Raw genomic sequence first — 13,777 nt, 5'->3', positions numbered from 1 at the left:
GAGAGAGAGAGAGAGAGAGAGAGAGAGAGAGAGAGAGAGAGAGAGAGAGAGAGAGAGAGAGAGAGAGAGAGAGAGAGAGAGAGAGAGAGAGAGAGCGCGCACACGGGCTTTTTACTCCTAAACATTCACCTTTATTGAATGAAATGAAGACCACAACACTTTTCCACCGACTCGACAAGAAATCTTACTGTCAAATCTGACCACCAAAAAAAAGAAAAGGAAAGGCCCTGCTTCTCCACGTGGGGTACGAAACTCAAACACACACACACAGATATCCTGAGGGCCAATGCATACCGTCACCCCTAAAATGTACTCATGGACTGAGCTGTAAGCGATTGGACTCGTCTACTTTGGTCAGTGCGGGTAGGGAGGGCTGTTCCAAGTACAAAGCGACTGTTCGCATGATCGCCCCCAATATGCATGCATTGACTCGGCTGTCAGCGAAGAGATGGGTCCATTTACTTGAAAATAGGTAGAGAGGGTAGAATTGAGTTCGCCGCGAACAGTTCGCCGCGAACATAGCGTTTCCTACAACATCAAAACTTTTTGTCTCTTCGCGAACAAAACGCTTGCTCTATGCAACGCACCTCTGTGCAACTGGTAACAGGCTGAGGCTTTCTGCAGTCGGAGTACAGAAAACGGCACTGAAGACACTCATGGTCAGACAAGCATTATCCAACTACGCGTAGAACACACACACACACACACACATACACACACGCACGCACTGCACGCGCGCGCGCACACACACACACGCGCGCGCGCACACGCACACGTACACACACACGCGCACGCACTCACACACACACACGCGCGCGTGCGCGCTTACACATACACGCACGCCCGAACACACCCACCCACCCACATATCCACCCATGCACCCACATCTAGACAAATACCCACCCACACCTACACACACGCACACACACACACACGCACACACACACGCGCACGCACTCACACACACACACACACACGCGCGCGCGCGCGCGCGCGCTTACACATACACGCACGCCCGACTGAACACACCCACCCATCCACATATCCACCCATGCACCCCGGCACATCTACACACATACCCACCCACACCTACATCTACACACACGCCCACGCACGCCCGAACACACCCACCCACCCACATATCCACCCATGCACCCACATCTACACACATACCTACCCACACCTACACACACACACACCTACATACACACACACACACACACACACACACACACACACACACACACACACACACACACACACACAAATACAACCGTGCATATAACGGCAAGTACATAGTTCACACACTTTAAACAATGTAAAATCCCTCTTAAGAAATGATATCGCTTATCTGTCCCCATAAACCCGTTGACATTGTGACTAACGATTAGCCGTGATGTAAACCACACATGTAACGAACTAGCTTGCGTAGTGTTTTATATGCTGGTGAGTTTGAACAAGTTTAAAAACATGTGTTTGGTGTACATGAAGGCTGAAACAAACAAACATCACATACCTTTGAGAAGAAAGGGAGTTTCCGAAGAAGGTTCATGTTCACACGAACAGTGTCAATAGCCTATATGCCTGCGACGACAACACTCCACGTGAGCACATCTTGATTTTACTTGTTGAAATCAATTTATTAAAAGTCAACAGTGATTTAAACAATAATTCAATACAAAATGCCCCCTTTGGGTGGCTAGAATGTAACACATTCATCCAACACACCACAGACGTTGCGTAGTTGATAATTATGCGGAGACGTCGTGTTCTAGTCAGTGATGCGTACGCCGTGAGACTTACCCACAAGGTTGTTTAAAATAGAACTGACTCAATTTTTATGAGTAAGTGAATGCTTTGACTAGATCTGAATGCCAGCTCAGATTGTCGGATATGTATACGCACCAATAGGCTTGATAAGCGAAACTAGAGACGGTTCGTCCGAGGTCACATATTCAACGTTCACTAATAACAAGTCCCGTGACGCGAAATTAATAAATAAAGTCAATCTGTGGAACTCACCGAATGACATTTTTTCACGTAAACACCCAACAATGTTGTCAATTATAATTATACCCCGCAGGCCTCGCCAACACGTTAACTCAGAAAGTGGCAAGCCAGTATAGCGCAGTAGCGTAATGCGCCACACTGGAAAACACGCTTTTCTCTACTCAATTACTTTTCCAATCTTGTTTTTAATCCAATCATAACATATCTATATGTTTTTGGAATCAGTAAATGATAAAGAATAAGATGAAATGATTTTTAGATCGATTTGTAAAATTTAAATTTTTATTAGAATTTCGCGATTTTTAATGACCAAACTTATTAATTTGTTCTAAACTGAAATGCAATCCCGTAGCCCGGGCTTTGTCGAAGATTGCTTGATTGAAATGTCAATCAATTTGATCGAAAATTGAGGGTTTGACAGTGCCGCCTTAACTGTCACCAAAAAACCCCGAATATGACGTCATCAAAGACATTTATCCAATTAAGAATTTTCGATTTTTGTGTTTCCAAATAATTGAATTCCAATTTTGTTTGTACACTTTATAAGATGAAAAGTCGGTATTTTGATTTATTCGCCGATGCCAGTCATTTCCGTTGCTGTAATCAAACTCATCAGTACAGTTAAATAGGCTCATCACCGATGTACCTAATTACCTACCTACCTAGTTATCTATCTGCCTAGCTACAACAACCCACATTTTACCTACCTGCCTCTGTGTTTGCCTTTCTATTTACCTTTCTACCTACGTACCTGTAGTAGGTTTATAGCTATCTACATAGTAAATCAATCAATCAATATGAGGCTTATATCGCGCGTATTCCGTGGGTACAGTTCTAAGCGCAGGGATTTTTTATTTATTTTTAATTTTTTAATTTTTTTATTTATTTATTTTTATTTATTTAAAAAAAAATTTTTTTTTATGCAATTTATAGCGCGCACATATTCAAGGCGCAGGGATTTATTTTTTATTTATAAATACATACCTGCACACTTACCTTAAATGTTTGTACGAGCGTACACATCATGCACGTAAAGAATAGAAAGAAAGAGCGCATCTCATAATAAGATGTGATTCTACATGTACTTGTAAGTTGACATTGAAATTCAGTGTCGACCTCTTGCTCATGCTTGATGGGAGACAACTCGGCAAAGTGCCATCGCATGACTAAGGATTTGTGTCCCTTGCCTGGCGGGCGTGTTGCAGACTCGGCATATATTTTTGTGAGTGAGCTGATACACACGTGTCAGCTTTCTCTGTTACTGTGTTCTGTCGGTCTTGTGTGGAGTTACACGCTTGTGTGAATGTGTGTGAATCATATGGGACGTGGACGACTTTGCTGAGACTGAAATGGCGGCTCAGGTTTGTATTTTAATGGTCACTCCGTCGTTCTCGTGTCAGTACTGGCAATCCGACCACTCGGCGGGCACAGCGGCTTTGCCTTATCGACCGCCGTACATACCACGGTGCTACGGCCTCAGCCACTCGACTACACTTATACCGTTTTTTGTTTTTTTTTAAAGCACAGGCACAGAAACAAAAGCTTTACAAGATTACCCTAAAGCGTGGTTGTACAGAACACGGGACCTATCGTGCGTTGTTCCTGTGCCTGTGGTTTAAAGCAATGAAGGTCTGTGTTACAGGCACATGACGTTCGTTACATGCGAACACACGCGCTCGCACACACACGCACGCACGCACGCACGCACGCAAACACACACACACATACACACACACACACACGCACACGCAAACACACACACACACACACACTCACACACACACACACACACTCACACACACACACACACACACACACACACACACACACACACACACACACATTCAGTGCCCGGTAAGCCGGGTTCGATCCCGTCTTCGTTAGTTTTTTTCAAAATCATTTTGTTTTGTTTTGTCTTTACTATCTTCGTGTTAAAGGCACAGTAAGCCTCCCGTAAACCATCACAGAGCTCCCCGAGCGTCTACATATAGTACAAGCATTCTTCCATTTGAACGCTCACCGAACGGGAACATCCTGGCTGCTTTCTGTCGAGCGTGAGAAATTTTTACAAGAATTTATTTTCATGGACTTGGCCTCAACAGCAATGGCGCCTCGTTTTGGTGCTGTACGGCTGTTATGAATACCGGAATTCACGCCCGGACAGTAAGCCTCCCGTAAACCATCACAGATACTGTCAGGCTTTTACACACAGTACAAACAACCTTCCATTTGAACGCTCACCAAACGGGAACATCCTAGGTGCCCTACGTAACAAGCGAGCAATTTTTAAAGAATTAATTTTGCAGATTGTCTCGAACACTTTTTGGACCCATCCTGAACTCAGGTCAAACATGAGTTACTTCCCTTCGTGTCTCATTCTATCGATGTAAACTGGCGATAGCCGTGAATCGATGATTATCAAAATGTTTTTGGACCGTGGTGCGTTTTTGCGCTAGACCTAACTTTTAAAATCTAAATAATAAATTGACAGCTTGTTACACAAACATTCTTTAATCATAAAAGAATTCTTTTTTCATCAAGACAAGATCAGTACAATTCGAAGTTGTGAAAGTTTGAAAAAAGAAAAGCCCGGAAGCAGGGTCACGCAAGGGTCGTAGCAGACGACGGTTTATCAGTGCATATCGCCGTTCCTCTCAACAGTCAAAAGCCATCGCTAGAGTTCTTGTGAACCACAGCCGTTTGTTTCGTGCATAAAAACGTGCTATTGTAAATAAGCTCACATCGAGTCGCATTCAAATGACTAACTGACGACTACATTGTGAAAAAGGGAAACTGGATCACACGGGTTCACGATGGCTCAGGGGTAAGATAAACCACGCAAAAATAAATTCTTTGAAAATTGTTCGCTCTTTACGGAGGGCACCTAGGATGTTCTCAATCGGTGAGTGTTTAAATGAAAGGGTGTTTGTACTGTGTGTAAAAGCCTGACCGTATCTGTGATGGTTTACGGGAGGCTTACTGTGCCTTTAAGTAGGAAGGTGTTTGATTCAGCGTGAGAGTTTATATTTCTATTCCTTTATTTATTTATTTACGTATTTATTTATTTATTTATATTCATTAAATATCTGCTTGAGTTTTTTTGAAGAGTAAAACTTTCCTTGTTTATAATACATATTCACGTGAAAACACCACAGAAAAGCAAATTCTCAGTCACAGGCAAAGCCAAAATGGCGGCAATTTCTTATTGTAGTGGTAAAATTAATATTAAAGTCCTTCGGTTTTTAGCCATTAAGGACTTGAGTGTTTGTCCGCTTTTAATTTCTTATTGTCGTTATAGCTTCGGTTTTTGTTTGAAAGATGATGTCAACATTCGCTGGTGGCTAATGGTCTTATTCTTTAACGACAAATGTCTGCTGTAGACAGTCAACATATTAGAAACAACGGTTTTACTACCAATTAACTAACTAATATTCTAAAATATTCTGCCATAAAAAACTCAATGGCCAGACCGATTTATCACAATGTCATTGCAAATTACTTAGCAGTCCTAATTGGTCAAATTTGCCTTGTGGTGCAATTAACTGGCAAAGGCATTTACGAAAAGACATCAACATAATTATATTCGAATTAGCTCATTCATAATAGTGTTCGTCTGTGCTTTACATTGCTACATTGATTTCGCTGAAGTGACCGATATAATAATAAGTTAAGTGACTGTGTGTTAGATGGTGTATAATTATGTGAAAATGTGTATCATGCAGTCTGGAGATCTTTGGATGTGTTACTTCAGCAGTAGAACATTAATCATAATAATAAGGTCACCGCAAGTCTAGGCATGTATCGTATGTCATTAATATTGCTTGAGGAATTAGTTATTAGCCCTCACATAAGCCTATTAAATCTTAAATCCTACAATGATTTTTCGAATTCAGTGAGTTGGTCCATTGTGTAATGTTCCAAGGTTTCCATTTCCTTGCTTTGGTATAGATCACATTAATTAATCCCACAGTGTATAGAGTGGCACCCTAGCTGAAGGTCGGTGTTTGTTGATACATGTATTATAGTGATTAACTTATAGTAGAAACTATTGTATTCAAATTATTGGAAAACAGATACGATGAAAACCTCCCTATTCCGGTTTCATTATATTAATAAGGATTGCTAAACACACACACACACACACACACACACGCCCGCACGCACGCACAAAAGAACGCACGCAAACACGCACGCACGCACGCACGCACATACAAATACAAACACACACGCGCGCGGACATACGCACGCACGCCGCACGCACGCACACACACACACGCACACACACACACATACACACACACACAAACACATACAAACAAACACATTCGCTGTACAGGCATATGTTTCTAGTCCTGCATAATAATTATGGAATTTCCTGTTTGTTCTCTGCAGAACTCTTTTTACATGGATGACACGCCGCCACTGGAGGTCGTCTTTTCTTTCAACACCGCCGGTGCCTACGGAGCTTTGTGCCCCGACTCAAGAAAATACCTCAAAGATCTCATCCGCTGTATGGACTCACAACTACTGCGTCATCTTCTCTCTCTAAATTCTTCTTCCAAAACTCGATTCGCCATCTTTGCTCATGGGGATGCCTCCGGAAACCTGTCTGCGAAAAACTACGGGATAAAATGGATAGATTTTACAGATGACGTCACAGAGCTGACCCAGTTCGTGGACAGCGCGTCACCGCTGCGATGGGGCTCGGTGTACCACTGCTACGAGCTCGTCCTGAGAAAGGCAGGGTCGTTGTCATGGACACCAAGGTCACGGCGTGCGCTTGTCCTCGTTGGGTGCACGAGGACTCATTATGGTATGCACCCAGGTTCGGGTGAACTGATACACGCACATGTGGAGGCGAGGTGTCTGGCACAGATGGTATGCCTTGTGTGCAGTGACCCCCCCCTCCCCACCCCGATTATCGACACTATTCCCACTTGTAAGATCCCCTCCCTACCCCCGCTTTAAGTCCTACGCCCTTTCTGCGTTCTGGTTTAAGACACCCCAGCTGGCTTTTAAGACCTGATTTGTTTAGGTCTTGAAAACGGGGGTGGGGGTGGTGGTTGCGTTGGATCAGAGTGTATTTATATGTTTGCTCTAGGTGGGACTGGGGGGTGGGGGGAGAGAGAGAGAGAAAGAGAAGGTTGGGGTATGTGTGAATGTGTATTTATCCTACATACGTGAGAGAGACCACTCATGAGATAATAAAGTCGTGCAAATCACACGTATGTATATCATGCAAATGAGGTCGTGTCAATCTAGTCTGGAAGGGACCTGCTTGTTTTACTGCTTATGATGCCAAAGTCACCGAGACAAACATCACTATGAAAACACTTTTGCGCCTGCTGTTTTACCTTGAAGATTTTTAAGAACTTACACCTCATGCTACAATTACTAAAGTGGCGTTTCTTTGCTATGACGTCAAAGATTGCACGAGTTTTTGGAAGTGATCGAGGTTCCAAAAGAAGCGTCTTCAATTAGGACGCCTCGACTGCGGGACGTTATTAGTAAAATACACGTAGGTACAGTATGTAGGATAAACAGAATACTACATGGTTTGCTTTGTCTTACCAGATTTACACTCGCTGCGTCACGTGCCCAAGTGGAGGGATGTTCCTATCCAGTGTAAACATTTTCATTTCATTTTCATTTTCATTTCATTTTCATTTTCATTACTTTATTGTCCCATCGCTGGGAAATTCGGGTCGCTTCCTCCCAGTGGAAAGCTAGCAGCAACGGAGTCGCGCTACCCAGGTGTCTGCGTGTTTAGGTGTATTCAGCCACCTGCACTTATGGCAGAATGACCAAGGTCTTTTACGTGCCATTGTGATGACACGGGGGTGGGACATGGCTTCCGTCTCTGGGTCTGCACATAAAGTTGACCCGTGTCCGTCCCGGCCCGAATTCGAACCTGCGACCTTCCGATCACAGGTCCAGTGCTCTACCAACTGAGCTACCGGGCCCCTGGTCAGATGTGAGACGGAGAGTTCAACTGTCCACACGAACAGGATGATGTTTTAGGGTATTTTCAAGGTTTTCGTGCCTCGTCCTTTTTTGTCTTTTCGCGTTGTGTCTTCCTTGTCAATCGGCATTTTATTTTACTATCTGTCATCAGGATGTGAAAATCTTTGCCCTTGAGGTGAAAATCCGGCAATGGGAGCACGAGTTTTACCGACAGTCGGCGGAAATTACCGAAGGATGTCACATGATCCTGGAACAGTTCCCGGAAATGAGAGACGTCATCACAGCTATTGTCAGCCATCTTGTGGGACCCCAGTGTTTGGAGGTAATGTTCATAGTGTGACAAACAGCGTGAACATGGAAATGGATGTTGCTGTTTTGAGCAATACGTAACAGCAGCTGATAAAATACACACCATTGTAACCGCAAAGCTGTGCAGATCTGCCCAGGCTTAGAATTTTGCTCGACAAAGTATGGATTTTTGATGTGCCTTGTTCACACCCACACACATATTCATAAATATAGTTTATAATCAAATTAAAGGCACAGTAAGCCTCCCGTAAACCATCACAGATACTGTCAGGCTTTTACACACAGTACAAACACCCTTCCATTTGAACGCTCACCAAACGGGAACATCCAAGGTGCCTGCCCTACGTAAAGAGCGAGCAATTTTTAAAGAATTAATTTTGAGGATTGTCTCAGAGACATTCGGACCGTGGTGCGTTTTGGCGCTAGACCTAACTTTTAAAATCTAAATAATAAATTGACAGCTTGTTACACACACATTCTTAAATCATAAAGAATTCTATTTTCATCAAGACAAGATCAGTAAAATTCGAAGTTTTGAAAGTTTGAAAAAAGAAAAGCCCGGAAGCAGGGTCACGCAAGGCCCGTCGTGGTTCTGGTAGCAGACGACGGTTTATGCCTATCGCCAGTTCCTCTGAACAGTCAAAAGCCATCGCTAGAGTTCTTGTGAACCACAGCGGTTTGTTTCGTGCATAGTCAAAGGTACATAATAACGTGCTATTGCAGATAAGCTCACATCGAGTCGCATTCAAATTACTAACTGATATGACGACTACATTGTGAAAAAGGTAAACTGGATCACACGGGTTCACGATGGCTCAGGGGTAAGATAAACCACGCAAAAATAAATTCTTTGAAAATTGCTCGCTCTTTACGGAGGGCACCTAGGATGTTCTCAAGCGGTGAGTGTGTAAATGAAAGGGTGTTTGTATTGTGTGTAAAAGCCTGACAGTATCTGTGATGGTTTACAGGAGGCTTACTGTGCCTTTAAATGGAAAACAAGAAACAACTTACCAAAAAGTGAACGTTACTATTTTTTAAATTTTTGTTAAAAGATTATTTGTTTTAAAAATTTGTTTTGATTATGCTGGAAAATTTAGTTCGAGGTGTTAAATTAGCTAACCTCAACAAGCTTTAGATTTTAAGATTGATCATATAAACCAGTTGACAGCTAGCGGTATTGACGAGAAAACTCCTCCCTACAGGATAATAACTCGGCTACTGTATGAGTAAGATAAGGCCTAAAAAAAAAATAGGTGTGGTTACGGTAACCCGACCTACCCTATTTTTAGGGGCCGATCCTATAACTTTTTATTACATTTGTCAACAACAAAAAAACAACAAAAAAACAAAAACGAGTGCAAAAAACGCAATGAAAGCGAAAGCGCCCGTGTCGCACACATATTTCCCTGTTAAGTAGGTTTAATTTGTACACATTATAAAAAAAAGTTTAAAAAAAAAAAGTGATTGCCTACCTACCTACCCTATTTTTTTTGGCTATGTTACCGTAACCACACCTATTATTTTTTTGCCTAATGAGACAGTGCCTTCAGGAATAAAAGCTAAATTGGAAAATTTGGGGCATGCGTTTCATCACTTTTTTATTTTTCATATGTATTGGTTAGAAACGTTTGTTCCTCTTTTCAGGAATTCGAACAAGAAATGCTCTGCCGTCCAGACGACTGCCTTACGTCAGATATGGTGCGGGTGTTTGCATCATTACGTCAGCATGAAGACGTCATGCGGCCACTGTATGACGCGACTGGGCCGCCCACACCACCTGGCGGAGACTTCGATGACGACGATGATTTTGACGTCGACGATGTGACGTCGCCTTCAGAAAAAAGTGTAGAAGAGGCAGCCTCCATTCTGAAACGTCGCTCTTCTTTGAGACTGAAACAGAAAAACGTGTCCTTCTACGTGTCAGTCCGAGGCGTCCAGAAAAGCGCACAAAAACCAGTGACGTCATCAACCTCTGCTAACAACGTCACGGCACAGGCTACACGATCGCCAACGCTGCGAAAGTCACAAACCCTTCCTCTCCCAACCAGACGAGGGAAAGAGAGCGGCAGGGTGACCAAGAGTCTGAAGGAATCAGTTGTCTGTGCGGGTACCAGTGAGGGAAAACGGCGTTCAAACCCCAGAAAGAAATCAGCGTTGAGGAGAGGGGCAACAAGCGCTTGTCTTGGACAAGGAAACGCCTCTGATGACGAAGAGCTGGGTTTTGGCGAACCATTGAACGAGAAAATCTACAAGGTATAGATTTGATTTTATTATAAGGAAAAGAAAAGAAAACACACACACACGCACGTCACACACACACACACACGCACACACACACACACACACATACACACACACACACACACACACACACACACACACACACACACACACACACTGTTTTTAAAACCGGCACGGTTGGCCTAGTGGTATGGCGTCCGCCCCGTGATCGGGAGGTCGTGGGTTCGAACCCCGGCCGAGTCATACCTAAGACTTTAAAATTGGCAATCTAGTAGCTGCTCCGCATGGCGTCTGGCATTATGGGATCAGTGCTAGGACTGGTTGGTCCGGTGTCAGAATAATGTGACTGGGTGAGACATGAAGCCTGTGCTGCGACTTCTGTCTTGCGTGTGGCGCACGTTATATGTCAAAGCAGCACCGCCCTTATATGGCCCTTCGTGGTCGGCTGGGCGTTAAGCAAACACAAACAAAAACTGTTTTTAAAACTGTGTGTATGACCTGCATTGGTAGGTGCTTGTTGCAAAAGTGTCTGACATAAAAAGCATTTACCAAAAAATATAATAATCACAAAAATGTTTACTTCCACTGTTTCAGGTCGACCCCGAGGCTCTGTTGAAACGGGAAAATGTCTCACCAAGGGCGTTCACTCTGAAACACTTATCCTGGTCACCATGGACTCTGGTTATTTCCCTTACTTGTCCGGCACAGAATCAGAGCCAATGGGAACCGCGCTCAAAAAATGGCCTGGGAGGATTTCGAAAGAAGCAGCTCATGCTTGGCGGCGAAGATGACGCACCAGGTCTCTACGAACTGGCATTGAAACCAGAAAGGAAAAGAAAATGTGTAGTCTTCTACGCATTTCTGTCAAAGCTACACGACACATCTTCGTGGGAGAATCAGATTCTAGGAAAGAATGACACCCAAGAGGAAGTCAGTGAAGCGGTTCGAAAAAACTGTAGTGTATTCATGCGCCGGGCTACTTTCAGTCAGGCTAGCCGAGTCAAGGCTGTAGTGCAGACCGCTTTACACAGATACGACTACGCCTGGAATGATGTTCAGGGGCTGAAACGTAAAACCAGACGCGTAGACTTTCTCTAGGGAAATCATGAATGCGCAACGTTCGCTTTCTTATTATGATAACATTATTCTTGTAATGACAAGAATTAAGCCCGGCCGGGTCATACCTATAGAAGAATTTAAAATTGGCAATCTAGTGGCTGCTCCGCCTGGCGTCTGGCATTATGGGGTTAGTGCTAGGACTGGTTGGTCCGGTGTCAGAATAATGTGACTGGATGAGACATGGAGCCTGTGCTGCGACTTCTGTCTTGTGTGTGGCGCACGCTATATGTCAAAGCAGCACCGCCCTGATATGGCCCTTCGTGGTTGGGTGGGCGTTAAGCAAACAAACAAACAAACACGAATTAAGCTTCTTTTTTGTTGTTGGTCGTTGATGCTCTTTACTTAAAAGCAAAGGAATTTATTGACATTTGTAACCAGTAATCACCAAGAAAGATTTCTGGGTATACCCGAAGCGTCTGTGTGGCATGGTGAGATAAATGATGAGTTCGATTATTAATTTAATTATTTTGATAACATTATGAGAGAGCAGAAGTCTAAGAGAACATATCATTAGCATGACCGAGATTTTGTAAAGCTGTAGCGTTTGCTGATTTGCTGATCGAAAGTTTTAAGTTTATTCAGTTAACCAAACTTTTAATTTTGATGAATATTCTTGGTCTTTGATGACACAAGTGCACACGTTCTTTTCTCTATCCTCAAGCAGTCTTTGTACATTCCATTGGAAACAATACCAGGGTGACCCTCCACCACGGAATGAGTCACATGTCACCTTTGCATGATTTTCATATTTTTACATTTTCCTAAAGAGTTTTTTATGCTCTATCCAGTGGTGAAAACCGTTTTAGAAAAGATCGAAAACTGTTTGAGTTATAAGCCTGTGACTAATGTGACCCTCACATTGTTACCAGACAGTCCCGGGACTTATAGCCTAGCGCAGAACCGCGCGAGGTGACATGCAACTCATTTCGTGGTGGAGGGTCACTTGTGCAAATTGTATACATCTATACTCATGTAATGTCACCTGTTCTGTCCTGAGTTAGCCATGATGGTATTTTTCGTTATAATCTTGTTAAACCTTTCATATTAATACCTCTCAGCGTTGATAAGTGCGGGTCTATTTTGACTCAATTATTTTGGGCATTTGAGTACATCTTTTCACTTTTTTGTTCAATTTTGTGATTTGGTTTTAAAAGACTAACATGTCGAGAATGGGGTCTATTTTGACTAAGTTGTTTAAGGCACCTAAATACATCTTGTCAGCGATTTGTATCATTTGCGATTTGCTATTAATTTTAAAAAGAAAGTTTCCATGTCTAAAAATGCTTTCAGTCTTAAAAAAACCACCCACATCGTTTATTTTTGACCTTAGTGTAACCGAGTGCCGAAACACTGCGATCACCTCGGGAAGCGAAGTGCAATCAAACAGGATTGAAAATGTTAGGGCTAATTTCTTAGCCCTATAAAAACTGTTATGCAAACCCGAAGGTTTCCATGAACATACAGACAATCGAAAACTACCAGACCCTATCACAAACAGATTTCCACAAACCACGGGTGTTGACTTTAAAGGCCAACAACTCGGGTGCAGAGTCTGCTGTGAAAGGAGCGGTAGCCTCCCCTGTCACATTAGGTTGACGGGATAAGGTAATACAAGCATTAATCAAATATATATATTTTTTTAACCAAAGAATGACATTGTTTGCACAGGTACTGTTCATATTATTATTGTGTGTGTGCATGTGTGCTTAGAATATAGTCAATTTTTGGCTCACGTAAGTGTAGCCTATGCGATCGTAACTTTGTCTGTCTGTGCGTGTGTGCGTGTGTGCGTGTGTGCGTGTGTGTGTATGTCTGTGGTAGAAACTTTAACATTTCCGAGTCTATGTGTGAGTGGTTATCCAAGACTATGAATAAAGCTCGCATAAGATTACGTCACGGTCAAAAGTGTTTGACGTCAATTAATGCATCATGACGGCATGCCTCCCTGTAGTCTTTCTCTCTCGCGTGGTGTGTGTGGTCTCGGTCATTGTTATTTTGAGCGGGCCGAGACTATTTGGCAGTCGTGTCCCTGTAAGTAGGCTACATGCAGACACAGACAGATCTAGATCTAGTAGTGTCTCTCTTTCTTGCACAGTCGTCACCTAAGCTTACTGTGTGTGTGGGTGTGTATGTG

General features: G+C 43.1%; 2 protein-coding genes across 3 annotated transcripts in view; one reads left to right on the top strand and one right to left on the bottom strand.

Annotated features, from left to right (window-relative positions):
- LOC138945948 (uncharacterized) overlaps positions 1-1,796 on the bottom strand; it is a 3,424-nt gene extending 1,628 nt beyond the window's left edge. Inside the window, exon 1 of the mRNA XM_070317485.1 lies at positions 1,517-1,796. Coding sequence (XP_070173586.1) covers positions 1,517-1,552 — 36 coding nt within the window. The 5' untranslated portion in view covers positions 1,553-1,796. The remainder of the gene's footprint in view (positions 1-1,516) is intronic.
- Positions 1-12,669, top strand: part of LOC138945937 (uncharacterized) — a 67,134-nt gene extending 54,465 nt beyond the window's left edge. The window contains exons 1-5 of one of the 2 annotated variants that reach the window (XM_070317468.1): positions 3,237-3,371; positions 6,403-6,888; positions 8,126-8,296; positions 9,928-10,536; positions 11,119-12,669. In XM_070317468.1, the coding sequence (XP_070173569.1) occupies positions 3,360-3,371; positions 6,403-6,888; positions 8,126-8,296; positions 9,928-10,536; positions 11,119-11,622 (1,782 nt within the window). In that variant the 5' untranslated portion in view covers positions 3,237-3,359 and the 3' untranslated portion in view covers positions 11,623-12,669. Of the gene's footprint in view, positions 1-3,236; positions 3,372-6,402; positions 6,889-8,125; positions 8,297-9,927; positions 10,537-11,118 lie in introns of those variants that run through there. The other variant, XM_070317469.1, reaches the window with a different exon arrangement.
- The last annotated feature ends 1,108 nt before the right edge of the window (positions 12,670-13,777 follow it).

Source organism: Littorina saxatilis, linkage group LG13 (genome assembly GCF_037325665.1).
Source record: "Littorina saxatilis isolate snail1 linkage group LG13, US_GU_Lsax_2.0, whole genome shotgun sequence".
Lineage (NCBI taxonomy): Eukaryota > Metazoa > Mollusca > Gastropoda > Littorinimorpha > Littorinidae > Littorina > Littorina saxatilis.
The sequence above is the reverse complement of the archived record's forward strand: the minus strand, read 5'-3'. Positions and strand labels throughout refer to the sequence as shown.